This window comes from Epinephelus lanceolatus, chromosome 8, assembly GCF_041903045.1.
Source record: "Epinephelus lanceolatus isolate andai-2023 chromosome 8, ASM4190304v1, whole genome shotgun sequence".
NCBI classification, from domain to species: domain Eukaryota; kingdom Metazoa; phylum Chordata; class Actinopteri; order Perciformes; family Serranidae; genus Epinephelus; species Epinephelus lanceolatus.
Window position 1 is genome coordinate 10,945,072 of NC_135741.1, and position 27,780 is coordinate 10,972,851.

Here is a 27,780-nt window from a genome sequence, read left to right on the forward strand (position 1 = left end):
CGGGCTAATTGTGGCCCCATTTTCCTCTCCTTATCTTTTTGTTTTTACTCAGTGTTGGGGTCAGGGAGGCTCCCAAGTGACCAGCGGCAGGAGCAACAGCCATCGGCCCCCGCTGAGCATCAGTAATTAGAGCCCCCCCCCCCCCCCCCGCCCTCCTCCCGGCCAGGGAACCTCTCGCTCTCCTTCTGAAGGGCAAGGGGGCAGAGAGGAGGAACAGCTGCTGATGGGAAACCACTCTCCGGTTCCCATGGATGACCAGCGTCCCTCCATCGTCCTCAGAGGATGTGCAGCAGCATCTTTGATAGGGATGATGGGGGCTTGGACCAGACATATTATAGGATCTGTCTGGTTTCTCATGGCTGTTTATCTTGCCTCTTTCTTTCCTATCACCATTTCCATGACTAGTTGGTGATTTCTTAATCTGGTGGTGCTTTACTACTGAGAGCATTTTACTCTATTTGAATACTGGCATTGCAAGACTTACATGCATCATGTGAGCTATAAATTACTATAAGTGGACAATAACATTAGCATATAATGGTCACTTTAATTAAAAGTGAAACTGTCCACTGGACTATTTAATGGTCCATTTTCACAGGTGGTGACAAAATGTTAGTTAAACCCAGGGGTGGAGGAATTACTCAGATCCTTTACTTTAAAGATATACTATGCAGCAATTTCCTAAACAACAATGTATAGACTCATACAGAAGTAATCCTTCCCAGTCATCACTTATGACCCACTACAAGTGTGTTACAGTGTTTTTATCTGCAGAGACTTTGCCCTCTGCCTGAGTTTTCTTATTTTCAGTGTTCAGGACGTTTATGGGCGTGTATCCCCTCAGCGCTCAGGTGAGGTCGGGGCTTTATAAAAAGAAAGCGACCAGGTGCCAGACTCAGCAGCAGGCATCCTAGAGGAACAGCGCCAGAAAAACGCAAATATAGCAAGGTGAAACACCCAACCAGAATGAATCTGGGGTTTGCTTTTACTTTCACTTTCGCTGACATGTGCTTGCAAACAGTAACTGACAACCCTGCATAGTGTACCTTTAAGTCAAGTACCAGTACAGCAAGTACAAGAATAAGTCCTGCATTCAGAACCACCAAAATATCATCAGCAAAATGTGCTGAAAGCATCAAAAGTGAAAGAACTCTGTCTGTGACTGAACCTGTGACTGACGTAGTCGTACTTTGCTTTTAAAACTGATGCAACAATGTGTAAGCAGCTTTTTATTGCTGTAGCTGGTTGAGGTGGAGGGTTCCTAATCTTGTTTTGATGCTTTTAGATTTTTTTCTGTAAAATCTTAATCTGCAAAGTAATTCTATCTGTCACATAAATGTATGTGGAGCAAAAAGTTCAATATTTCCATCTTAAATGTTGTGGCGTAGAAGTGTAAAGTAACATAAAATGGAAATACTCAAGTACATGTGCCGAGTAAATCTGCCTCCCATCACTGGGTCCACCTAAATACAATAAAGAAAGTCTAAACTGACAACAATTTATTATGAATTAAACTATTTAAACTTTACAATGTTAATATTTAGGACTATGTTGTGTTGTCCAAAGTAATATTCACAGTGATAAAATGCACCAACAACCTGTTTTTAATAGTTGCATGCATGTTTAAATTTAAAGAGAAATGCGCCATATGAAAGGTGTATAAATGTCAGCATTAAATGTTCAGCTCACTTGTGTAACATAAATTTTAACTGTTTTATTTTTTCACATGCACAGTATAAATATATTTCATTTTCAAGGACTACAGAGTGTGGAGTGAGAGGTTTTAAATGTATAGAAGTGTGCTTGCGCCATCTAGTGGGCAGACAAGTTGACAGTCTCATGATTGGTACAATGCACCTTTTAGCCTAAAACTACTGTATCAGAATGAATGACAGCTGTGTCACAGTGTTTAACTTATATTTATACAGATTAATAGTATTTCCCATCATAGTGTATTAAATGACTTTAAACACACATATTGATAAAGTTAAGTGCAAACATGATGTAAAAATCACAGCTTCAAATGGAAGAAAATAAATGCAAAAACATCACTTTTATAAACAAAAAGCTGAAAGATGATAAACTCTAAGAAGAACTACAAAGGAAGACTTCTAGCATAGAGACTGGATTTAAGGAACAGCTAGCCTGGCTCTAGCAAAATGTGTTTTTAAAAATCTGGTTACTAGCACCACTAAAGTTCACAAATTAAAATGTTTTGTCTTGTTTAATCTGCAAAAAAGAACAAAATATAAAAACTACACTCCAAACTAACTCCCTCTAAAACTGCAACATGTATACTTGTTGATTTGTGCACGGATTAAACAAGAGAAACAGATTAATTATTGAACTTTGGAGGTGGCTGTAAGCAGATTTTTTTTTAACAAAGCTAGGCTACTGTAGCAGTTACCCCCCGCTTCACGTCTTCATGCTAAGCTAATTGACTCTAAGTTCTAGCTCCGTACTTAATGCTGCAATCCATTGCAAGTCGGAAGTCGACAATACGGAGTCAGTGTTCCTGACTTGCAATCTAAACGTGTCCCAGTGCATCTCCTCAGGAAAACATGGACACCTGCAGCAAACTGATGTTTGTTTGTAAGGTCTCTGAGCTTCACAAGCATCTACAGAGGGCCTACATCAGTTACCAAAGCGCCATTAGCAAAGAAAAAAAGGCATATAAACTAAGTCAAGTGCTTATCTTTGCTAGTTGAAATAACCTACAACAGCTCAAAATTGTGTAAACAGGTGCAGTAATAGTGTGAGCCACCACAGTCAATAGCATGCGGTTGTTTTACTCATGATCTTCTGTGAGGCACAAATCAACCGAATAGAAATGGAGATGGCAGCTACAATGTTAGAGCACGTTTCACAACACAAACATTACATAAAACACTAAATGTAGTAAAGTAAATCATGAAAATTTCATTCTGCTTGGTTCACTGTGTGTCGCCATGTTGCTCTGACATCACATTGCTCTGACGTTTCCAACTTGGATGATGACTTGAATGATCGTACCATTGAACTTTTCTGTGTCGGAGGTCGTTTTCTTCCAAGCTCCGAGTACAATGGATTGCAGCATAAGACACAGCTATGAGAGTGGTGTCAGTCTATTCATCAAACGTTCTGCAAGGCACTGAATAAGCACAAACTATTCCTTTAACGGAGAGCGCGTTCAGCTTCCTTGGTGCTGCAGTTCTCAGATTCCATGTCATAAAGGACATTTAGTGGTGCAGAAATCTCCCGACTTGAACAGCCGGTAGACGTTAACCAGTGGGAACATTGTGACCGAACCAACTAACGAGCCAATCTGTGCTGCGGCTCCGCACCAGACCAGGGCGCTGTGGCTCCGGTCTCTGAGGATGACACCCACCATGACTTTGACATATGACAGAGTTCCAGTGAAGAAAAGCCACGAGAGCACCTGTTGAGAGCACAAGAACAAAACTGACTCATTTGAATGATAATCTGAGAAATGTTGAACATCATTGTCTGAAAAACAAAACAGCCCAAATATGAGAGTTGGTTAAGTCAGTAAGCAGAGTTGCTCAATACTCAGGTCTTTAGCAAAGCAGGGGTTGAACTTTGCCACAGTTATTACCCAGATAAAGCCACTGAGGATTGTTGGGTTTTACTTACAATGATTATCTCTCCCAGCACTGACCCTTGAAGCAGAGGACATGGACTCAAAGCTGCCATAGCCATGTTATAGCTGCCAAATCCCGTCCCTAATGCCGTCATTATGCCAAGAAATACCAGTGACCTAAAAACAACAGAGGTGTGTTATCAGTAACTTCTAAGGAATGCACTTAGAGATAAAAGTCAACCACTCTTTAAAAGGAGAGTTTCATTGACTTTTATTGTCCCACATAAACGATGTGCCAAGGACATTCTTTTGAGTTGTCTTTGTCATACTAGCTTCTGTGACTCATTACAACCTGCCACTCAGGATTTATTTCATCGGCCTTTCTGAGAAAAGTGAAGTTTTCTTGAGGTTTAATTCTATATTCTGAGGCAAATTAGCATCCACTACAGCAGTTACTACTAGACACTGAAACCTTGATTTCATGATTTTAATGAAGTTAAAAAACAATTTGTGTGCACAGAAAATACTTGTGAAAATTTACATGCACAGCATTGCGAGCATGTAGGCCATCATATCTTGGTTTCATCCATATCGATAAAACTGACAAAAAGCTCTCTTTTCAAAGTCTCTGCTGTTATATAAACAAAAATATTCATTCATTCATTCATTCATTCATTCATCTTCTAACCGCTTCATTCTCTTGAGGATCGCGGGGGGGCTGGAGCCTATCCCAGCTGACATTGGGCGAGAGGCAGGGTACACCCTGGACAGGTCGCCAGACTATCACAGGGCTGACACATAGAGACACACAACCATTCACACTCACATTCACACCTACGGACAATTTAGAGTTACCAATTAACCTAGTCCCCAATCTGCATGTCTTTGGACTGCGGGAGGAAGCCGGAGTGCCCGGAGAGAACTCACGCTGACACGGGGAGAACATGCAAACTCCGCACAGAAGGGCTCCCACCACAAAAATATTAGATAATTTAAAAAAAACCTGACTACTTTCTTTTAGGTATTAGCATCGTTATAAATGTCAGCGGGATTTTGAACGAGGTTTTCTTACTTCTGGAGCAGAACCTGGAAGTTCAGCTTTCACTTTGGCTCTGTTAGCTTCAAATAAACTTAATAATATATACTTAATATATACTATATACTATATTTTTGCACAGAATGAGGACTGTGAATTCAGTGGATTTTTGTGCTCTGTTTCAGTCCGACTGTTTTCAACATTTCTCATTGTACAGCTAAACAGTACACTAAAATATATTTCAGAAAACATCTGAGGTGAGAAATAGGCAATTCAGTAACAGAATCTTTATTCATATTTAATCAGCGCCACCTAGTTTAAAAAGTTTGATTGAGCAGTGACATGATTGACAGCTGCGTTACAGGCTGGTCAGCTCTGATTGGTTGTTTCCATAAGCTGTGATAGATTCTGGCACATGCCATTAGAGGCAACTGTCAGTGTGTCTGCACTATTACCACCCTGATGTACACCTGTGGTGCGTCATGTAGGTAGAGTCTACACACTTGACAGTTATCGTAGCCAGCAGTTTGCCAGATCCACCGCTAAATTTCAACAGTAAGAGCGATGTTTATGTCACCGTGACCATATGGCCCAACAAACATATACAAGTCAGGGGAGATTGACAAGACACAGAACTGATGAATGTCTTTCAGGCTTACATAAAATCATTCATTCACTCATTTTCCGTAACCGCTTATTCTCTAGAGAGTCGTGGGGGGGGGGCTGGAGCCTACCCCAGCTGACATTGGACGAGAGGTGGAGTACACCCTGGACAGGTCACCAGACTATCACAGGGCTGACACATATAGACAGACAACCATTCACACTCACATTCACACCTATGGGCAATTTAGAGTCACCAATTAACCTGCATGTCTTTGGACTGTGGGAGGAAGCTGGAGTACCCGGAGAAAACCCACGCTGACATGGAGAGAACTTGCAGACTCCGCACAGAAAGGCTTCTACTACATAAAATCAGATTGTGAACGTTACTGTCCATGCAGGCAATTATTTGTAGACTAGGAAAGCTACCATGGCTTTTGCCCTGTAGGCCGACATTGTTGTTTGTTTAATCAGCTGAGAATTACATGGTTGCTGCTGCTGGCTGACATATAACACTTCATTTAAACAGTTTTCCCGGCCTTCACCATTAACGTGTTAAGCTGTGCACGGGCACACTGAAATGGAGCTCATGTAGTGCTGTGTGTATGTCGTGGCAGTTTCAGCAGGTGTGGCAAAAAAGTTATTTTCATCTGTATCTCTAATGGCCAGTATTTATTGATAGGAGAAATGATTACAGCACGTAAAATCAATGCACATATGGGCATCTGACTGTTACTTAAGTCAGACTGCTATGAACCTATCCTTTAATTTAAAATCACAGTCTACACAACAATCATTTTTACCTGTTTTGGAAGAACATTGCAATGGTGCAAGCCACTGGATTGGCCACTGATGCCAGAGCAGCAGAGAGGTGATAGGCCAGGTTTCCGTAGGGCTTACAGGAGTACGTCTGCACAGAGGGCAGCAGGCCGTTGGTAGCACCATTAACCCACACCACCATAAAGTAGATGAAGGTCAGCTGGTACACTGAGTGTTTTGGGCCGGGCAGCAGAAGCGTGCTCTGGGCTGCCCCCTCACCCTGGCATTTTACACCCTCTCCATCAGTCTCTGCTCCAGGGTTGTCCAGGCCGGAGCTGACAGATGCCACAGTGTCTGGCACAAGGTTTTCAGTGGACAGCTTAAGAGTCCGAGGAAGCCTGTTCAGTGCAACAAAAGCAGCCAGGCTGATGCACATCATGGCTGCTAGGAAGATGAAAAACACCTCTGTGGAGAAGTTGGGGGGAAGATACTCTGTATGTAAAGACCACATGTTTGAGTCTGTGTGGTTTCCTTCAGTCTGAGACGAGTTGACACATTTAGAGATGCCCACACTTTGTGCCAGAGCGACTATGCCAGGAATGAAACCACTGAGCCCTTCTCCAATAAAGTATGTGGTGATGTATTTGGCTGGAAGCTGCATCATGAAAGGCAGGAAGGTGACTGAGGAGGTGCAGTCCACCAGAGAGAGGAAGAAGGTGATGATGAAGAAGGCAGTGCTACGTGGCGCCCCGGCCACGATTGTAGTCTTGTCCCACAAGAAGACAAGCAGGATGCAGGAGAGGATGCCGATGGAGAGGATGGAGTAAATGACAACACGTTCATTAAGACGACCCGGGCACAGTTTGTGCATGATGGTGACCAGCAGAGGTCCCAGATTGGCCAGCTGGATGATGACTGTCAGGTAGGAGGGGAGCTCCCAGCCCTCTGGGAGAGCGTTGACGATGAGTGGCAGCTCCACCCACAGACCGTTTACTGCCACCCAAGAGCCCAGGCCAAAGGCACAGGCTAGTATGTGCACGAGCAGAGCCATGGTGCAGCCGGGTCAGTCCGAAAAAAAATTGAAGAAGCTGCCTCCCCAAATGGTCCCACGTCTGCTGTGTGTCATACCTAGAACAAAAAGTCAAGAATACAAATTTTTGCCGTTATGTATTATTCCAAAATAAGAAGTTATTAGGTCTTAAAAGAAATCCACCCATCCAATCATTTTCATCCGCTTATTCGGGGACAGGTTGTGGGGGCGGCAAGCCAAGCAAAGCACCCTGGACGTCCCTCTCCCCACCAACCCTTTCCAGCTCCTCTTGGGGTGTTCCCAGGCCAGATGAGATATGTAATCCCTCCAGCGTGTTCTGGGTCTGCCCCGGGGCCTACCCTACCAGTTCAAGAAATGTCTTGTAAATTAGATTAATAAAAGGGTTAATCCGCGCTTACATCGGGTGGCATCTTGCCGTGCCGAAAAGTTTGGTTTTAATTTTGGCAGGCAGATTTTGACCAAAAACAAATATTCTCATGCATTGTATTGAAGGCAGAAATCTCAGAGATAGAGGTCTTAAAAATTTTCCAAATAAACCAAAACTACCAGTATGATTACCATGCAACTAAACACATACTTTTTTTTTTTTAAGATTATTTTTGGTGATTTTTGCCTTTAATTGACAGGACAGTGTGGAATGGGGAGACAGAGAGATAGTAGGGGGATGACATGCAGCAAAGGGTTGCAAGCCAGAATCGAACCTGCGACCGCTGACCAATGACCAGTGTCTTTTTATGGTTTTAAAGGGCACAATACAGTAATGTGATGTAATATTCTGACCTTACTAGACTGTTCTAGCTGTTCTATTATTTGCCTTAACCCACTTAATCATTATATCCATATTACTGATGGTTAATCTCAAAAATCTCATTGTGTAAATGCTTTGTGAACACACCAATAGTCAACCCTACAGTGCTGTCACAATATCAGTATCAAGGTATTTGGTCAAACATATCGCAATATTTGATTTTCTCCATATCATCCTGATGGCATGACCACTGCAGACCACTGTTCAACACACAACAAACTAGTTGTGATTTGGTGAGGCGAGTCATTGCTGTTTTTCCAGCGACTTTTTAGGCACCAAATGTGGGTACCTCTTGCTTTGTTTCCAGTGGGCATAGAGCCATGAAAAGCAGTAATATTTACTGAGGCATTTCTGCTTTTCCAGCAGGGATTGCACCCCCAAAACCAGGTATTTTACAACAAAACAAAGCATTTTCCTAGGCATTTTTTTCTGGCGACTGGGTTGTTACCTGACAGAGGGGAGTTGTGTTGCACATTATTTACCTATAAAGCTCTACTGTTAAAACTGCCAATTTACCTGCTCTCTGATCACATATAAATACAGTTATTTTAATGTTAGGTGACCAGGAGTCCCACACTTATTTTCTTTTTAGCTTATGAAAAGTAAAATTGAGTTAAAGTGAGCTATTGGGTGCAGAATTCAGCATTGTTCGCCATGACAGCATGTGTGCTGTGGAGATGTTGAAGGTGCAAAAGAAAGTGATGAAGAATAGATGGCAGCTGTGGGAAGGGAGAAGCCTGAGCATGGGCCAGTTTATATAGCCCAAGGGCCCAGCTGAGCTGAATCAGCTGACGACCCTCTGCTGTCAGCCAACATGTCGTTTTCACAGGACACACTTTGACTTGTCACAGAAGGAAAAGCACGGGTGTAAATAATCAAACCAATGATGGCTGAATTTCATTTAGCTGGTATTGTGTATGCTGGCTCACTGTCACACTGTGTTGACTTACTGGGAATACAGAGCCTTAATGTTGTAAGTCACATGTTCTTTTCCTATGAAGACAAGTCAACATGTCTGATGTGAAAAGGCCTATTGTCCACTGAGGTTGCCCAGGACAACTAAGAACAAACAAAATGCCAAATAAATGTGGTTACATAGTAGAAATTTAATTATTTCCCTCGGACATGTAGTGAAGTTCGACTGTAAGGTAGCATAAGGTGACATAACATAAATATCCCTGATAATTCATGAGAGCAAATGTCAGCTGAGGCCAGTTGAGTTACTGCATCATTATCAGTAAACTATTACAGCCTCATGTGCATTAATGTAACAAAGCAAGTCAAGGACAAGAGTCTTTCTACACAGATAAAGCCGGTGGGAAACCAAGTCTCTCCTGACAGAAACTAGCAGCAATATCATTTTAGTTCACACCCACAGTACGCTACTCATGTCTCAAGCAGCTGATACAATTTTCACATCCCCTTTCACACGTTGTGGAGGAATCCGACAAACCATATGGTCCCGCACGCGCTGTCTCTTGGCACCCATGTGGCTTTCACACTGATCTCATGGTGATGTACAAAAATAGTCAGAAAATGTGCAAATGATCACGTGATATTTCCACGGTGGCCTTTGTGTCTCAAAGGCTTCTGAGAAAAACAGAGTCATGCCTTTAAATAATGGAATCACTTAAGATAATGGAAGGAGAGTGTGGTCTTTGTAAAGATTCTCATGTTTTAGAATAAAATACAGAGTCAACCAAACACTCACTGCTGATCCCACGAGCAAATAAGACACAGAAATGTACTTACAAGTTCCGTCAGTCCCTGGAGGCGTTGGATATGACTTGCTGTCATCTTATATAGAGGTTAGCGACAGGCCTCCTTCGGCTGTTCTTACATGCACACACTGATGAGAATCACATGGGGCTTCTGGGTAGGTCAGAGTCCACTCCAGCTGTTGATCAGCCCCAATGGATAACAGAGGGCAGTGTCTGTATTCACTGAGCTTTCCTCACTGCACCCACCTCTTAATTAGGTCAAGTCAGTGCTGAAGCCCTTTGACGTGCCCATGACATCTTATCTGTCATACATTTTCCTGCCCCAGCAGGATAATAAAATGTGCTGTAGTAGTTGTTATTGACTGTGTAAGCCTGCAGCGCCCCCTGCTGGCCTCCTGTGGGACCTGACACTGAGGCACAGAGCTTAGATCTTGAACACATAAGACAGTCAGTGGGAGGTTTGCAGTCTTGTGCAACAGACAATTGCAAAGGGAAGTAGACTCTTCTTCATTTCTATTCATAGTACAGTTTCACAGTGTCACAAGGTAAAGAGTGCACTTACAGTTTACCACATACCTCAAACTTATGTCATGTTAGTTGATACTTACTTCATTTATTTCTTTTTATTTAAAAGGTAACATGTACAGTTTAAAGCTCCAGTGTGTAGGATTTATGGGGATGTATTGGCAGAAATGTAATGTAATACAATAAATATGTTTTCTTTACTGTGTAATCACCCAAAAATATGAATCATTGTGTTTTTGTAACCTTAGAATGACACTAAATATATGGAGAGGGTCCTTATCTATAGAGATTGCCATGTTGCATTGCTGTGTTTCTACAGTAGCCCAAAATGGACAAACCGAACACTGGTTCTAGGTAAGGCCATTGAGTTTTGCTTCATCCACTGTGGTAAGCAATCCCTCCATGGCGAGCAGTGTCAGAAAAATACTTATTTTTCAATGTGAAACTGCTTTATTCAGTGTTTTTACTGGTTTAAATCACCTGGTCCGTTTGTTTGGAGAGGAGGAGACCTCTCTGGATGATTCAGCTCCTGTTCAAAACCTCCTAAATGTCTGGATCTGAAGTTATAAGAGAAAAATGTTAGCACACATTAGCAGGTGCATGGGTAGCGGCCCAAAGAGCGTTGGAGAGAGACTGATTTATAACGTGAAACTGCTTTATTCAGTGGTTTTACTGGTTTAAATCACCTGGTCCATTTGTTTTAAGAGGAGGAGACCTCTGCAGATAATTTGGCTCCCGGTGAAACTCTCTTGAACAATGATCCTTGAAGGAATTTTAACTAGGCGAAGTTTCAGCTGGTTACAATCTGCAGTCCTCATCACCGCTAGATGCTTATAAATCCTCCTAAATCTTACACACTGGACCTTTAAAACATAAACGTCACCCATTTGATACACCATACCAGATTTTAGCTTTAATCTAATTCACATCTGTCGTCCCTCAGCATGTCAACACAAAGAAACAACACTATTAAAAATATACTACAAAGTTATACAACTTGTGCAGTGAAGCCCATTTAACTAAACAAGACCATGAGTCAGGGCATTGGTGGCTTAGTGGTAGAGCAGGTGACCCATGTACAAGGCTGTTGCCGCAGCGGCCACTCCAGCCTGTGGCCCTTTGCTGTCCATTAAAGGCTAAAAATGCCCCAAAAAATATCTTTAAAAAAAAACAAGACCATAAGTCAAGGGTCAGCCTCCAAGGCTGAGTAATGAAGCCAATTCAAAAGTGCCATAAACTGCAGTTCATCCCACGGCCACTTTAGGCTGGCTCCAACACGGATTAAATCCCCACAGACCCCCATGTTAAAATGCCCAACTTTACAGCATAAATAAACATGTTTACAGCCTGGTCCAAAAAAACAGTTTTGGTCTCTGGAGCTAATTACAAAATTCATGACAGGTATACAGGAGGTTAATTCTTTTATAACTCACCTGTTTACATTTTATTAAGGCCCGAAGTTAGGCATCTTTAAGGGCGGGGCCGCTTGAGTGACAGGCTGTCTGCGAGGCGTCACCACAGTCTGTGAGTCAGATCCATCCCTTGCTCCTCCACAGCTCCAAAGCTGAAATTCCGAACTCGAGGCCTTAAAACAGCAGTCCACAAACCAGTCGGTGTTGTCACATGGCTACGTCCATTATTTATACTGCCTATTTTGTAAGTCTGCGGCCATGCTCGTGGCTCTGTGAGGCTTCACTTTACTGTGAGACACATGTCAATGTCAGTGTGCTCATAGTGGCAACACTCACATGTTGATGTTTAGCAAATAATGTTTAGCATGTTGAAAATATTAGTTTAGCCTGTTGGCCTACTAAAATTTGCTAATTAGCATAAAACAAAGTACAGCTGAGGCAGGTGGGATTGTGTTTAGTTTTGCAGGTATTTAATCATTAAACAAAGTGTTGGACTGATTTAAATTTCAATCTGATGACGGCACAAATACAGAAGTTAAGCTATCACCAAAGTTCATACGTTCACGGGTCATTAAAAAGTCTTAAAATGTCTGTAGTAAATTTAATGAATACTAGGCCTTGTACAATGCATCCAGAGGGGAACATAGAGGTCTGGGCCAACCCATCCCATAGTTATTGAGACATTTCCTTTAAAAGCCACATAGTGGTGCAACAGGAAAAGTCAGTGGAATCACCAAGTCATAGGATTCATCCTCGGCTGAACATGGATGTCTGTAAAAAACAAAAGAAAAGAAAAAAGATCATGTCAGTTCGTGCAGTATGAGATCTTTCAGTCTGGGACATGGAGTCATGTTTAATGTTATTAATATAGATAAACCTTTCCCTATGTACCACTATATATATTCATATTATTTTGAGTTGTCATAGCTGGAGAAGCACAGGTTTAAGTAATAACAATGGCTCTGTATCCCAGTAAATGTCACAGTAAACCAGCATGAACATGAGTCCATAACAGCCTTACCTCGCTGGAATGCATTCATTATTAATGTTATTAGTTACACCTGCGACATGTGGAAATGTCATGAAATCTAACATTGTTGTCAACCTTTTGCACGATACGGTGTTTTTTTGTGCTCATTATCTGGTCAGGGAGACAGGTGCTAATGTCTACCTGTTCTTTTCCTCGCTGCTCGAACTTGTTCTCAGTTCTGCTTGTCACTTTAATTGAGCTTCAGGCATACACATAAACATTGTTTTTTTTCACCACATAACCAGTTTTCTAGCCTTTGGACTTTTACAACTTTAGGTAAACCTCAAAGAAGACTTCAGTTGGGTGTATCTACAGGAGAGTGCTCATGTTATAAAGTCAGCACGTCAGTGACATTTAACACTGCAATAATATAATAAAATTCATATTGCATTTATCAGAATCAGATTAAAAAGAGCTTCACAAATGGGCAGTCAGAAGGCTATAAAATAATTTAAAAGGACAACCTGTCCAGGGTGTACTCCACCTCTTGCCCAATGTCAGCTGGGATAGGCTCCAGCCCCTAACAGGATAAGCAGTTACGGAAAATGAACACACACACACACACAATAAAATGCCTAAAACGCACATTTACTACACTATCACAGAACACTTTATTAGGTACACCTAGCTAGTACCAGGTTGGACTTCTTTTGCCTTCAGATCTTCCTTAATTCTTGGTGTCATAGATTCAACAAGGTGCTAGAAACATTCCTCAGAGATTGTGGTCCATATTGACATGTTAGCATCACATGGTGTGAATCTCCTGTTCCACCACATCCCAAAGGTGCTCTATTGGATTGAGATCTGGTGACTGTGGAGGCCATTGGAGTACAGTGAACTCATTGTCATGTTCAAGAAGCCAGTTTGAGATGATCTGAGCTTTGTGGCATGGTGCTGGAAGTAGCCATCAGAAGATGGGTACACTGTGGTCATAAAGGGATGGACACTGTCAGCAACAATACTCAGGTAGGCTGTGGTGTTTAAACCATGCTCAGTTGGTACTAAGGGGCCCAAAGTGTGCCAAGAAAATATCCCCCACACCATTACACCACCAGCAGCCTGAACCGTTGATACAAGGCATTTCATGTTGTTTGCACCAAATTCTGACCCTACCATCTGAATGTGGCAGCAGAAATCCAGACTCATCAGACCAGGCAACCAGACGTTTTTCCAATCTTCTATTGTCCAGTTTTGGTGAGCCTGTGTGAACTGTAGCCTCAGTTTCCTGTTGTTAGCTGACAGGAGTGGCACCTGGTGTGGTCTTCTGCTGCTGTAGCCCATCTGCTTCAAGGTTGGACGTGTTGTTGGTTCAGAGATGGTCTTCTGCAGACCTTGGTTGTAACCAGTGGTTATTTGAGTTACTGTTGCCTTTCTATCATCTTGAACCAGTCTGGCCATTCTCCTCTGACCTCTGGCATCAACAAGGCATTTTCACACAGAGGACTGCTGCTCACTGGATATTTTCTCTTTTTGGGACCATCCTCTGTAAACCCTAGAGATGGTTGTGTGTGAAAATCCCAGTAGATCAGCAGTTTGTGACAGACCAGCCCATCTGGCACCAAAAACCATGCCACGTTCAAAGTCACTTAAATCGCCTTTCTTCCTCATTCTGATGCTCAGTTTGAACTGCAGCAGGTCGTCTTGACCATGTCTACGTGCCTAAATGCATTGAGTTGCTGCCATGTGATTGGCTGATTAGCTGGTGTACCTAATAAAATGGCCGGTGAGTGTATATGTAACATAGACAGTACATTAATACAACCAAAATCTGTCGCAGGGTAGTAAAAACCACAACAGCTGCTCCTCCACCATGACCAATTTTTAATCTAGGTTAAAACACATGAGAAAAAGGGCAGAGTGCCTCTGTTCAAATATAAAATCCATTTCTTTGGATGTGAAATAGATATATATTCAAAATCAAAGTCTTGGTGGAAAGTGACCTCGTATGGAAAAGACCCAATTTTGCTACAACACCTTGAGGATCAGTGGACTGATTGCTCTTTTTGTTTTATCCTCAATCATTAAGCACTTTGCAAAATCCATTTCAGTATCAGTGCTATTGATTAATCATTGATCATCTTTCTGAGGTTTAGTAACAGTGACTGAGATATAACAGCCTGGTCCCAATTAAACACCCAGACCCTTTTACAAGCACAATGTGGCTGCAAGTTTTGACAAATTACATCCGTCTCAATTAGACACCTGGTCTGGTTGCCAAGCAGTTCATTTTTTTTAAATAGAAGTTCTTCCGATGTATAAAACCAGGTTGTTGACGACCTCAAATTGTGTGTTTATTCCTGATTACCCTGTAATTTATTCATAATCCTTGAGTCCGTAAGGGTCCTCAGATCAAAACAATCAAATAGGTTTTTCATAAATTTGATTGTATTTTCCATCTTTGCTTAGCAACAGTTTTGAGTGAAAGGAATTAAAGACCTGTCCCATATATAGGCCTGTTGATTTCAGTGATTTAAGCAAATAATAGCCTGGACTATTAATTGAAGTTTTACAGTAAGTATAAGTTGCAATACCACAGTGTAGAATTATCTGTCACAAGTAAAAATCCTGCATTCAAAATTTTTACTTAAGTAAAAGAACAAAAGAGTTAACATATACTTGTGCCAGAAGGGAATGTACTCATTATGCAGAATGGTTCATTTCAGAATATTTTAAATTACTGAGTTATTATTATTGATGTATGGATGTGTTCATCCCTTTAATATTGCAGCTGATAAAGATTGAGCTGATAATGTAAATCTGCAAAGTTGGAATAATAGGTATGATTTAAGAGGGAACTCCTTATAGTGATTCCCACTAAGCTGTTTCTCTGGAAAGGGAAAAAACATGTTCACACTTTGAGCTGTAAAATCATGGTACAAGCCTTCAGAGGATGTAGTGCAGGCTAATTCAGTTAACTATTTTAAAAATAGACTGGATGAAATCTGGTCAACAAAGGATGTTTTGTACAATTTAAAAATGATTTGCTGTAGTTGTGGTACAGTAGTGCAATATTGGCTTTCAAAATGCAGTAGAAGTACAAAGCATTATAAAATGAAGACACACAGGTAAAGTACCAGTACCTCGCACAATGAGTTTGAGCACTGTACTTGAGTAAACTTAGTTATATTCCACCACTGCTATAAATAGCAACACCATGACAGCTGCTGCTGCACTGCTGGAAACGCTGATGCAAAACAGCAACTGAAATTTCACTTCTTTGTTCTTCTTTCCACTGTCAGGTCTCTGCTTTGTGCTGCATGCAGACGTTTTTCCTAAAGTACTTATCAAACAAAAGTAAGCTGTAGCTGTTTCTAGCCAAAAACGTTGGAACAAACCAACTGTACACTGCACAGCACACAGCAGAGACACAGTTGGAGACTGGCTGGTGAACATAGTGGAGCATGTGCAGATACACTGACAAGTCTGTGTTTAACTTTAGGCTACATTTTGTTTCCTCTGCCCCCAAGTGGCCAAAAAAATCAACTACTAAAGGTTTACTGAAGTTATGGCAGAGAATGAAATCACACGTCCTCTGGGTGTGTTGTTAATGGTGCCTCTCTGTATGTTGGTGTGGTAGACAGTCCGGCCATGCCTGTGTGTGTTAGTGCATGTAAGTCCTTGTCACTTCCACTGGCTGGCTAATTACTGCCACTATAGACTAAGTCCATATGGAGGTTACAGCCAGTATCGCTGTCCTGATCTACTGTGGCTGGACAGTGGCGTCACGGAAGCGTAGCACCCACCCTCCAGTTAACACCATTAGCTCTGTCAGCACTGATGCCATGATTTGTTGCACTGTTTCTGGAGTTAGCACAGTTAGCTGCTAGCTGCCAGCTCAGCTGTGTCCATGTTGAGACCTGTGTGCAGCTCCTGTCAGCTTCTCTGTCAGTCTAAGTCAGAAGTAGTTGTAGAATAAAAAAAGTGCTGCTGTATGCTACCTGCAGATAATGAATGATTGGGGTATTGAACATTTAACTATATTATATTTAGGTGGCAAAATTAATCTTCTAAGTTGTCTACACACAAACCTGAACACTAAATTATGGTGTACCAACAACAGCTATCTATTTATTAGCTGTGTTCACTTAAACAGTTTACAACAGGCTATTTCTTTAACATATGGACAGAGCCATGCTCTTTATTTCTATTCTTTTATGCTAAGCTAAACACATGCTGACTGTATATTCATATTCTGTTTATGCAAGACAGCAGACAAACGTAATGGTCTCTAAGAGAGCTTGCATCACGCTTCTGCTGAATCTGTGAAGGGTCATTTAAGAGCAGCAGTTATGTAAACAAACACTGTAAAGAAGAAAAGTCATTATGTAGAAACGCTCCACATAAACTATCATGACTAAGACGTAGTGATCTGCAAAGACACAAATGCATGAATTAAGATTTATGAAAGAAGTGGAGAGAGTAAAACAAATTGTCACATGAAGTAGCAAAGACAGTTTCACAGGTCAGATAAACTCCTCTGACGTTACACAGGACCAAAAGAGGTAGCTGATTTCACTTCTATTTTCAAGCATGGTTTAAAACTGGGACTTGTGCAGACCTACAGTAGATTTGCATACTATGCTACAGATATAGTGGTATAGATACACAATGTTCACTTTGGACAGTTCTTACACAGAAGAGAAGAAAAAAAGCCATGTGTGATGAAGGTGATGACTCCCAGGCACCTTGCTGAGCTGCAGTCATGCGTCATTACAACAGAGGACTGCTCGGGAACAATTACTCTGTGCAAGCCAAACACAACTGGTGAGAATATTTCATTGGACATCTGGCCACATGACAGTACATACAGGTCGAATGTGTTTTTGGGGTTTGAAAGAAGATTATCTCATAACTAACAGCATGTTTAGTGAACTATATGCGGTTAAGTGGCCGTTTTTCAATGTTACAAAAAGGCAACACACAAAAAGAGGTACACTCAATAAGATTATTTATGTTATTGTACAATCTGCATTTTTTAACAAATAATAATAAAAAAAGATTAGTAACATGTACAGTATTCGAATGATCGTATCTGGTGTGGACTGAGGACTCCGCCTGCCTCGTCACATCGAGTCCACCCAGAGCTCCAGTGATGGGAGGGGGAGGGGGCCTGGAATGACTTTCATGAACGCTCAATAAGTGTGTGTATACAGATATATGTGTGTGTGTTTGCATGTATTTGTGATTGTGTACTTCAGTCTTCTGCAGTGTGTGTACAGATAAGTGTGTGTTTGAATGTTTGTGATTGTGTACTTCAGTCTTCTGATGTGTGTGTGTGTGTATATGTACGTCTGCAAGTATCAATTGTATCCTTCAGTCTTCTGCAGTGTGTGTACAGATATGTGTGTGTTTGCATGTGTTTGTGTACTTGAGTCTTCTGCTGTGTGTGTACGTTTGCGATTATCAATTATTGTATCCTTCAGTCTTCTGCTTAGTGTGTGAACACAGGTATATGTGTATGCCTTCATGTATCTGTTGCTGTATGGGTCTTCTGCTGTGTGTGTGTGTGCTCAGTCAAGGTGTTGGCAGGAGGTGGAATGTCACATATGGCGGAGAGGATGGGGATAAAGGGATGAAAGCAAAACAGAAGAGTTTTGGGGGGGTGGGGGGGGGGGGGGGTCGGGAGGGTTGAGGGGGTGAAGGGAGAAAAAGATGGAGGCAAAAGTAGCAGGGGCTCAGTTGCTGTAGATCTGGCCCTCAGGTGGCTGAGGAAGCTTCATGTTTTCCTTGCAGGTCATGAGCCGTCGCAGCTCCAGCAGCACCATCCGGATACTGTAGGAGTTCTGCCACTTGGCCAGTGCAGTCACCGCATGCATGTCAACCTGCAGGACACAGAACAGGTAAGAGTGGTCTTGTCTTAACTTCTACCTTTCTGAATTACCAAAATGTAAGATGTTTAAGATATTTTATGACATCATGAGATCACAGGTGGCTTCAATTTGAATATACTTCTTTTATAGAGATGATGCAAGTTAAGAGTTTCAACGCAGAGCATAAAACTAATGTGCTGCACAGAGAGTTTATAGCTATTGCTAATTTTCAAGTATTGTTCCTAGTTGGGCTTTTACACATACAGGCCCTGACATATCAAGCCAAGAGTCGGCCGCTGGTCAATGTCGGGCCATCAGTGAGCATCTGTCCCCTAAGTTTTTGCAGTATGTACCGCACCGTTGGCACTAGTCGGCCTCTTTTGGCTTTATTTTTAGCTGATTCAGCATGTTGAATTATCGGCGGAGAGAAAAAAAATGAGGAAAGTAAAGAGGCGGCTAAAGTCAAGAGAGTGTGAGATCGAAGAAGGCTTGTTATATTAGATAAGATTAAGTTTTTGGCACTGAGCTCTTCAGCAGAAACAGTTCATAATTGTTTGTCTCGTTGTTCACTAGCACACAGTAAATATCCTTTGTTATTTCAATTGGGTTGTGTTGTCAATATGCTAACTGGCTAACTACTAGTGCCTTGAATTCCACCTTTCAGTCTTCCACATACTACAGCCGCCTGTTGCTATGTTGAGTTATTTCCTCTCATTCAGGTGCAGAACATACGTGCTAAGTGGTCATTGGCTCTAGTCTTTGCAGTGGGTTCATGTGCTACTTGTTGGCTGAGACCCAGGCGACAGGAAGTGACACAATAGTCAGCCTTCGTCACCATGAGTTCTTTGATGTTGGTTTGGTGTGCCTGAGCCTTACAGTGTAATTACATTATACAGCTTTCAGTATCATAAAACCACTGTAAATATGGAAACACAATAAAATAAACTTCACACAATACACTTAACACACATACACCAATACACCTTGGTAATTTACATAATAAGGTAAAAATGGGCACAGCTGTGATTTGCTTTTATCCAGCACTTAATCTTTGTTGTAAAGGACTGTACATGTGAAAGTAATCTGATTTCAGTTGGTAATGTGTTCTAGAGTTGACAGCCCTTTATGGAGAAAGCTGATTGACCAAATTTAGATTTACGATATATTTTACAGTTGCCATTTGCTACCTGTCACTCTGTAACCATCTTGTCTTTGTATATATGTGGAACGACGCTTTGGGCTCGACTGTTGATTCATTTTAAACCTAATTTATGACAACAAAACAGTAATTAAAGCCCCCAAAACTAAGTAGATTGTATCTTTTAAATGTATGACAGTGATGCCATGAGACAGGCTCTTTGTCCATTTTTTTAGTGCCCGATTGAAGTAATGCTTGAGCCCATACTGTAAATAATTGGGCTGCCTGAGTGCATATATAGCACCTGATTGATTTGAAACACACAAAGGTTGGTCTTTACTTCCTTTATTTACAAGTTTTTAACATTAGCTTTTTTTTGTTTGAGTCCAAGCCTCAGTTTGATTATCATTGATCTGTAGTATGTTTAAATGAACCAAATTTGACTAGGAGAATGTAGAACAATGACTGGTTGGGCATTGTCACATCTGAACAACTGAAGGGAGTAAAATCACTTGCAAAGACATGAAAGAACAAGTGCACAGTCTGCACCACCCAATGTGTCATCATCATGTTGGCCATGTGTGGTATTTTCTGTGCTCCTTCATCAAGAATAATAAACACACTACAGTACACCACATCTTAGTCTCTTGTGCCTGAATTAATGCAGCGGTTGCATCATCTGTCAGAGTATTCAAGCGTGCACTTCTAAGAGGAACTTGCTCATCTGCACTGACAAGTCTACAGAGCAGGCCTGACGAATCTTTCTTTCATTGTGTGCACCTTTTCTTTTTATGACACATCATGCCACTCTAATGTGTTAACAAGCTTTGTGCTGTATGCAGAGTTATTATAGTTTATTTTTCATTCATTAGTAATTTCATTTGTTTTTAATTTTCAATGCAGTTTAGTTTCAGTTAGTTTCCAGAGTGGGTTTACTTGTTTCAGTTTATTTTTGTGGTTTAAAATGTTTATTTTTAGTTTAGTCATTAGTTTCAGTATTAGTTTTAGGGGTTTTAATTTTAAAATGGTGGGTTATTATCAGGGGCAAGATTTAAGAAATTCAGAATAGGTATTACAGTACAAATGCAGCACTTTTTTGCTGTATTTAAGTTGGTTTTGTAAGTACCCAGTAATGTTTTTTTCTAAATTCTAGTTTTTATTTGTTAATTAAAAGGTTTTTTGACACCTAGTATTCATTTTTGGTTTGGTTTTAGTTAATTATAATAACCATGGCTGCATGCACGTACTGTTTGATATTGTAATATATACATGAGCCAAATGCTCTTATTTCTCCAAATGTATCCATCAGTGTGGCATGAACAGGATTAAGAGAATTATCCATTTCAAAAACTGCCAACAGTGAGGTAATCGTGTTAGTATAAGAAAAATGGGTTTCCAAGATTTACATACCACACCGCTGGAGGTGTGCACGCCATTCAAGTTTATCTTTGTCACAAATCTGACAAACGGTGGTGACTCTGGGTATTCTGGCCCACATTCAACCTTCAGATTGTACATCCTGTTTTCATAGCTTGTCTGTGGACAGAGAAGGGTAGGGAGGGATGAGTGAACAGCATACTAAACATTAACAAACAGCACACAGTGTCAAATATATTCAACTGTACCATCCATGGGAGAAAACACCCAAATCATGGTTCTCATGACGGTTAAAGGTATACCAAGCAGGATTGTCGGTTTCTGTTAGTAAGCATGCTCACCGCCAAAAGTGAAAGTAAGAGCCAACCACAGATTCACTCTTGTTTGGCGCTTCGCTTCGTTGAATTTGCATTTTTTTCAGCGCTGTGTCTCTTGGATGGTTACTGCTTACAGCCTGGCATTTAGTCACTGCCTTTTTATAAAGCTCCGACCTCACCTGAGCACTGTGGGAGTACACGCCCATTGACGTACCGCTACACACTTCTGATGGGTCATAGTGATGAGCGAGAATGTTACTTCTGTAGGGATCTACACATTGTTTTTATAGGAAAATCCTGCATAGTTTATCTTTTAAAATGTATCTATTTTTTCCCCAGTTCCAAAGGAACAGTAAATTCGTTGGTTTAAACTCTGTGAGAACATAAATCTACTGAGCCAGCTGAAGTCAGACATACGTTAATGTCCAAACAGTCCTCTGATAAACGCCCCTGAGGTGTCTTCTAGCTCTGTAAATTACGGATGCATATCGAGCTGCACTTGTTGTAAATGATCTTCCAAAGGCAGTCAACCATATCAAAACAAAAGCTTGAGACATTTCAAAGAGTATCTTACCAGCATACAGAATGCCTTTCCTACATTTAGCATCTAAAGAATCAAAACTTAGCTGTAGATTTTTCAAATTGACATTATTTCTGTGATGTCTAACTTGGGACTGTGCTTTATGATGTACCACCTGTTGCTTCCTGTCATTTCCTGATATTATAGCATGTGATATTTTACCTTTAATTAGCTGTTATATTGTGCTGCTACCTCATATACACTGTCACAGCTAATGTAGCACATTCATTAAACCCCATGCATCTGCCTTTACACATAGGCTCTAATTGGCACACTAACATGACAGTCTGCTAATCATACCCACTTAAATGCTTATTGCACAGTCGTTACCTAAGTGTTAAAAAGTGTCACCACTCACCCTTGGGGGGCCAAGGATCACCCCTCTCCACCGTGTTAAGGTCATGTCCTCATCATCCTCCAGACCCCAGCTCACTGTTCCATCTCCCACACCTTTCTGGCCTTCCTCCAGCTCTTCCAAGAGCCGGAAATTGCGAGGGACTTTAACGCCTGTTTGTGGGCAAAACATACCAAACTGAGACTGTTATACTAACATATGCACAGCTCCAACACAGTTAGATCTAGATATCACCGAGGTGACCAAAGCTGTAAATTCACACGAGTTTGTGCCAGAGCAATGACTTGCAGTTATAAAGGTATGAGCAGCTCGCGGGGGCATGAGTCATCCAGACACACACAACGTGACAGGGAAATAAGGAAGCCTTTAGTGGACCGGCTCTCCTGAGCTGTCTGATAAAAGGTAGACGTTATTTCATTTCCTCAAATTTAGCATCTGGCTCCGACGATGCTGCATCATTTGGCCTCTGCAGTGAGATACGACGGTGCTGCACCGTTAACTGAGCCGTGCAAACAACCACAGTCACGCTGCCAGACGGTGCAGCAGGTTAGCTCAGATCACCTGCATCTCTACAGCCCATTCATTCAGACCCATTATACATCATGTTTTCCTGATTATAGGAAGTGTCAGAAAAACGTACCGTCATTGTTGACGTTAAACAGTCTCAGGTTAAACATGCACGAAGGCAAAATGCTGATGCACTATTATCTTTTCACAACATTTAACGGTAAATACACGGTTTGTGCCACAGCCGTTGACACAGTACAATTTTATAACGCAAATAAGCTAACGTTAATACATCACCCGGACCGTTAGGTTAACGTTAGCGGTGCTGTGGTTCAGTAGCATCGGCGCCACACTATTACCATGCTAATTTACTTTATTACACGATAGCTTACTAGTTACACAATGTTATATACAGATGACTGGTGTTAAATGGTTATTACACCACATGAAATCCCATAAACGCCAGTCATAATGCATCCTTCTGCCCTTCTACCTAACTTAAGTTACGTTAGCTTAGCTAGTAGCATCGCTTCCTATTCATTCCCTTCAGAAGCTCCTGCTAAGCGTTAGCATGCATCTTTCCACACAGCGGATGCATCCGTAGGCACACAACATCACTACGAAACTTAATAGCGACACCATGAAAATTCATTCAGCCGATTTTTAAGCTTCTGATTGTGATGTATTTCTCTCTTACATTTACCTAATCCGGCGGCGACCGCCATCTTGTCGCTACACAGCGGGAGCGCGCACGTAAGTAGTTTTGCCATTGAAGCCAACGGTGCGTGCGCGCGGAAGAAACGCCAAGCATCGCTCTCACTTATTGATTTATTTATTGAATGGGGACCACATTTATCAACTATATCAAAGCATCCATTTATCTGGTTGTGTAAAGTGTCCTTGGGTGACTTATTATTATAATTATTATAAATATGCACATATTTGGGAAGTATTGAGCATATGACTAGATAAAAAAGACTTGGATTATGCAGCATGAGTTGTGTGAGAATTTGTAACCAGATGTATTTTTTAATAGTTTTGATGCTGTTAAACGTGGTGCCCAATCAGTTAATAAATATGCTGGCTGTTTTCAATGAAGGCATGCTAGGAAAACAAAGTTTTCTTCACAAATTCAAGGTAACAGGGCACGATTAATTAATATACAAATGGTAATTTTGTGGGTTAAGTATTCCTTTGAGGTCATGTGAGATATTTGATGAGATTTTTTTGAATGACAGACATTGTTATCATTCACTTTGTACATCCAGAATGACTCAGTGGCACGGTTGAGGGTGATCGACCATTCCTGCTCACTCAGTCGCACTGCAGCTGGGGATAGCAAAACATTTCTGTTCGAAACAATGTACTTCTTTTGTGATTGATTGTGACTGTGTTGAAGTATAATACAAGTCTGATTCAAAATAGGTTGAAATATTTCAGCTCACCGGGCTGAGTAGGTTGAACACAGTACAGGCCCAGCTCAGAGTACAGTGTCGAATCTCTGCTGTGAATGTGAGCAATCAGCTTCCTGCTGGCTTCGTCTTCTTTCTTCTTCACTGTGTCGATAAGACAGCGTGCCTTGTCTGCTGTGGTGCTGTTCTCCTCCTCTTTCTGGTCATCATTCAAGACGCCATCGTCTAAAAGGTTGTCCAGGAGCTTCCTAATCAGTACACTGGACACTTTGTCCACAAATTTTCTCCTCACTCCGGCAAGCTGATCTGGAAGAGGGAATGTGAAGCAACATTGATATAAACTGGCTGGACAAAATAATATAGACATCTCCTTCGGTACGTAGCCAAGATGGCATCCATTGAGGGTGTATGAGCCATATTTAATGAGAAGAGTCCATAGTTCCACACTCAACTTCTTGACTGTTTTGAGTGCGCCATCAGGGTACTCATAGTGCACTGCATTTTTCACGCGATTTGAGACACAGTATATGACTCTTATTTTCCATAACCGCTTATCCTGTTGGGGGTCACAGGGAGCTGGAGCCTATCCCCGCTGACATTGGGCAAGAGGCAGGGTACACCCTGGACAGGCCCCCAGACTATCACAGGGTTAGTCTGAGTGGGCGGAAGTTCACTGCATAGATCAGCCTCTCATTGGGCGGAACAAGCCACCCGCTGAAGTCCCGCCCTACCACCTCCGGTTGTGTAGCAGTTTTCAACCGTTTTCAACACGTCCTTTACTAACTTTTGCGGTGTTTGATCTTGCGGCGATGTAGCCATTTTTCTGCCATGGTTCGCGTCCTGTAGGTGATATATTTGTGGGCGTGTTACACCAAAACCTGTTTCCCCCCAGCAATATTTTTGCAAGCGCACCGTTGCTGTGGCACCGCCCAGAACGATTGTGATTGGTTAAAAGAAATACAAGCAGCCAGGGCGTTTTTTCCTCCAATCTCAAAGTGAGAGTCAGCCCAGCCAGACCTTTCTGGGCTGACCTGCTGAGCGAGACTATCACAGGGTTGACACATAGAGACAGACAACCATTCACACTCACATTCACACCTACGGCCAGTTTAGAGTCACCAATTAACCAGCCTGTTTTGGGATTGTGGGAGGGAGCCAGAGAAAACCCACTCTGACATGGGGAGAACATGTAAACTCCACACAGAAGGCCCCCCCCCACCCTGGTTTTGAACCAGGAACCCTCTTGCTGTGAGGTGACAATGGTAACCACTGTACCACTGTGCACTGTACTATACTATGACTGCTTAATGACTTTTTAATGACAGTTAGTTACTTGAAACACCTAGATGATAAGGCCTCGACACATCCTCAGTGACTATCCCAGGGTCATAGGGTTAGGGTGTTTCGGGTCTTGGGTCATCAGACACCCTCACCTTGGCAACCCAGCCTTGGGTGATCAGTCAGGAGCTAGTGATCAAGCAGCGTGCTACACCATAGATCTGCCCTTTTGATCCACAGCCACCTTGAGGCTTTTTTTGCAGCCTCACTGGTGTTTCTTATGGCTTTCCTCTCCGGGAGCCTGAGTGCCCAGTGCACAGATTGCCCTGGGAAACCCTTGCAGCACACCTCCACTGGCTCACTGCCGGCCTCCCAACCGCTCTCTCTACAGGCCTCTAACAGCTCAAGGTATTTGGCCTTCTTTCGCTCACGGGCCTTCTCCATTCAGTCTGCCCAGGGGACTTTAAGTCCCAGCAACAGTACTTGCATTGTGGAGTCAGATGTTAAGACTAAATCTGGCTTGAGTGACGTCCTTGCAGTATGCTCGGAAACTCCGGAAACTTAAGCTATTACTAAACTATCCATCCATCCATTCTCATTCGCTTATCCAAGGCCGGGTCGTGGGGGCAGCAGGCCAAGCAAAGCTCCCCAGACGTCCCTCTCCCCAGCAACACTTTCCAGCTCCTCCTTGGGGACCCTGAGGCGTTCCCAGGCCAGATGAGATATGTAATCCCTCCAGCGTGTTCTGGGTCTGCCCCAGGGCCTCCTACCAGTTGGGCATCTCTAACGGGATCCTGATCCTGATCAGATGTTCAAACCACCTCAACTGACCCCTTTGGACATGAAGGAGCAGCGGCGCGACTCCGAGCTCCCTTCAGATGTCCAAGCTCCTTACCCTATCTCTAAGGCTGAGCCCAGCCACCCCACGGAGGAAACTCATTTCAGCCGCTTGTATTCACGATCTCATTCTAAACTAAACTATCTGACTAAACTATGACTCTTAAATTAATGGTTATGACATACTATACTATGACTTTTTAATGACATTTTTATGACATACCAACACTTAACAAAAAATATAACAATCAACAATGATGTAGCCTACATTACACTACATTTCCCACTGTTTATTGGATTTGAAAGTAATGGAATAGAAAGACAGTAGAGTGTTTGACATTGATTGTACCATGGCTTCTGCTGGGGTACGGCAACGCCACTTGCACAAACCACATGCAGAACTGCAGTAACACTTGAACCAGTAGTAATAATAGCAGACATTTGTTAAGTTTATTTATGGTTAAAATTACATTTGCTAATGATTATTTCAGACAGCAGTGCATCGATGCCTTCTGTCACATAGCATATTTCTTTATATTTCTTCAAACATTTTTAACTTGTCACAGTAGGGGAAAACCAAGTATTACTAATAAAATGTGCACTGAATCTCTTACTCAGTTTCCTTATTTCATCTGTGCTTTTCTTACTGGGACGTGGTAAAATGTCTTCCTTAGAGAACACTTATGATCCTCTGCTCTGGCTGTAGGCTACTAAAATGGAGAGTATGCAGTTGTGCAAGAGGAAAGTAACAACATGAAGAATGTGTAGCTTAATTACATAAGATAAGATAAAACTTTATTTACTCAAAGAAAAATCGCTGTGCAGCAGCTGCAATATAAAGTGGGAAGGGTGCAAATGAAGTATGACAATAAGGTGAAAATCCAAAATACTGTATGTACAATATACACAGTGCCAAAATCAGGTCAACAGTAGGTGCTGTGGATCATAATAATACAACAGTAGGGATCACTGTAGGTGGGGTTGCGTATGTACAATATCATATCTGAAGGATAGGTTGTGTAAGAGTGCATGGTCGCAGAATATTCATAATTATGCCATAAAATTGCACATTATGTCCCATGATGAAATGATTTAAAAGAAAATCTGATGTAATCCTTGAGACAAGTAATCCACACAGACTATACTGAGTTCCTAAAACCTCTACCAGCAGCCTGGGAGTTTTCTTTGCTGTACCTTAGCTGTTCCTAGGACTGCGCTCTTCTGGACAGAGACCTCAGATGTTGTACCTGGAGTCTGCTGGAGCCACTCTCCCAGTTTGAGGGTTACAGCACCCAGTGCTCCAATTACCTCTGGCACCACTGTTGACTTTACTCCCCACATATTTTCTACTTCCTCTTACAGCCCTTGGTATTTTTCAAGCTTCTCATGTTCCTTCTTCCTGATGTTGCTGTCGCTTGGGATTGCTACATTTGTCACCACTGCCTTCTTCTGTTGTTTGTTGATTAACACGATGTCCAGCTGGTTAGCAACTTTATAAAATCCTATTTCCAATTTCTGAGTATTTTTAAGACTTATGAAAGATCCTTTTAAGGCTTAAAGTATCTGCAGGAATTTTATATTTCGCTACAACATCTTCAATCTGAAGACAAATAATAATCAAAGAAATGAATCAGAGAAAACAGG

The 27,780-nt window shown here is 41.8% G+C and overlaps 2 protein-coding genes across 3 annotated transcripts; both read right to left on the bottom strand.

Moving 5' to 3' along the window:
• Window positions 1-1,699: 1,699 nt before the first annotated feature.
• slc52a3-1 (solute carrier family 52 member 3-1) lies at window positions 1,700-9,863 on the bottom strand. Its single transcript, XM_033628110.2, has 4 exons — window positions 9,590-9,863; window positions 6,023-7,106; window positions 3,634-3,757; window positions 1,700-3,418 (listed from the first exon to the last, which is right to left on the bottom strand). Exons 2-4 carry the CDS (start codon window positions 7,027-7,029, stop codon window positions 3,206-3,208), a joined length of 1,344 nt encoding a protein of 447 aa, XP_033484001.2. The 5' UTR covers window positions 7,030-7,106; window positions 9,590-9,863; the 3' UTR covers window positions 1,700-3,205.
• A 7,593-nt stretch (window positions 9,864-17,456) lies between these two features.
• LOC117258151 (ubiquitin-conjugating enzyme E2 variant 1-like) lies at window positions 17,457-23,411 on the bottom strand. Of its 2 annotated transcripts, none has more exons than XM_033628707.2 (4): window positions 23,313-23,411; window positions 22,106-22,254; window positions 20,884-21,009; window positions 17,457-18,347 (listed from the first exon to the last, which is right to left on the bottom strand). In XM_033628707.2, the coding sequence occupies exons 1-4, from the start codon at window positions 23,377-23,379 to the stop codon at window positions 18,201-18,203; spliced, it is 489 nt and encodes a 162-aa protein (XP_033484598.1). In that variant the 5' UTR covers window positions 23,380-23,411; the 3' UTR covers window positions 17,457-18,200. The 2 variants fall into 2 exon arrangements, with proteins under 2 accessions (XP_033484598.1, XP_033484596.1); XM_033628705.2 differs by having other exon boundaries at window positions 23,307-23,375.
• Between the last annotated feature and the right edge of the window lie 4,369 nt (window positions 23,412-27,780).

Coding starts and splice junctions, on each gene's coding strand:
- slc52a3-1 (XM_033628110.2), bottom strand. CDS start 7,029: ATGGCTCTGCTCGTGCACATACTAGCCTGTGCCTTTGGCCTGGGCTCT. Junction 3,758..6,022: donor GCAATGTTCTTCCAAAACAG/GTAAAAATGATT, acceptor TGTTGTTTTTAG/GTCACTGGTATTTCTTGGCA. Junction 3,419..3,633: donor TGCTGGGAGAGATAATCATT/GTAAGTAAAACC, acceptor TGCTCTCAACAG/GTGCTCTCGTGGCTTTTCTT.
- LOC117258151 (XM_033628707.2), bottom strand. CDS start 23,379: ATGGCAAAACTACTTACGTGCGCGCTCCCGCTGTGTAGCGACAAGATG. Junction 22,255..23,312: donor GGCGGTCGCCGCCGGATTAG/GTAAATGTAAGA, acceptor GCCCACAAACAG/GCGTTAAAGTCCCTCGCAAT. Junction 18,348..20,883: donor TGCACACCTCCAGCGGTGTG/GTATGTAAATCT, acceptor TGTGTCCTGCAG/GTTGACATGCATGCGGTGAC.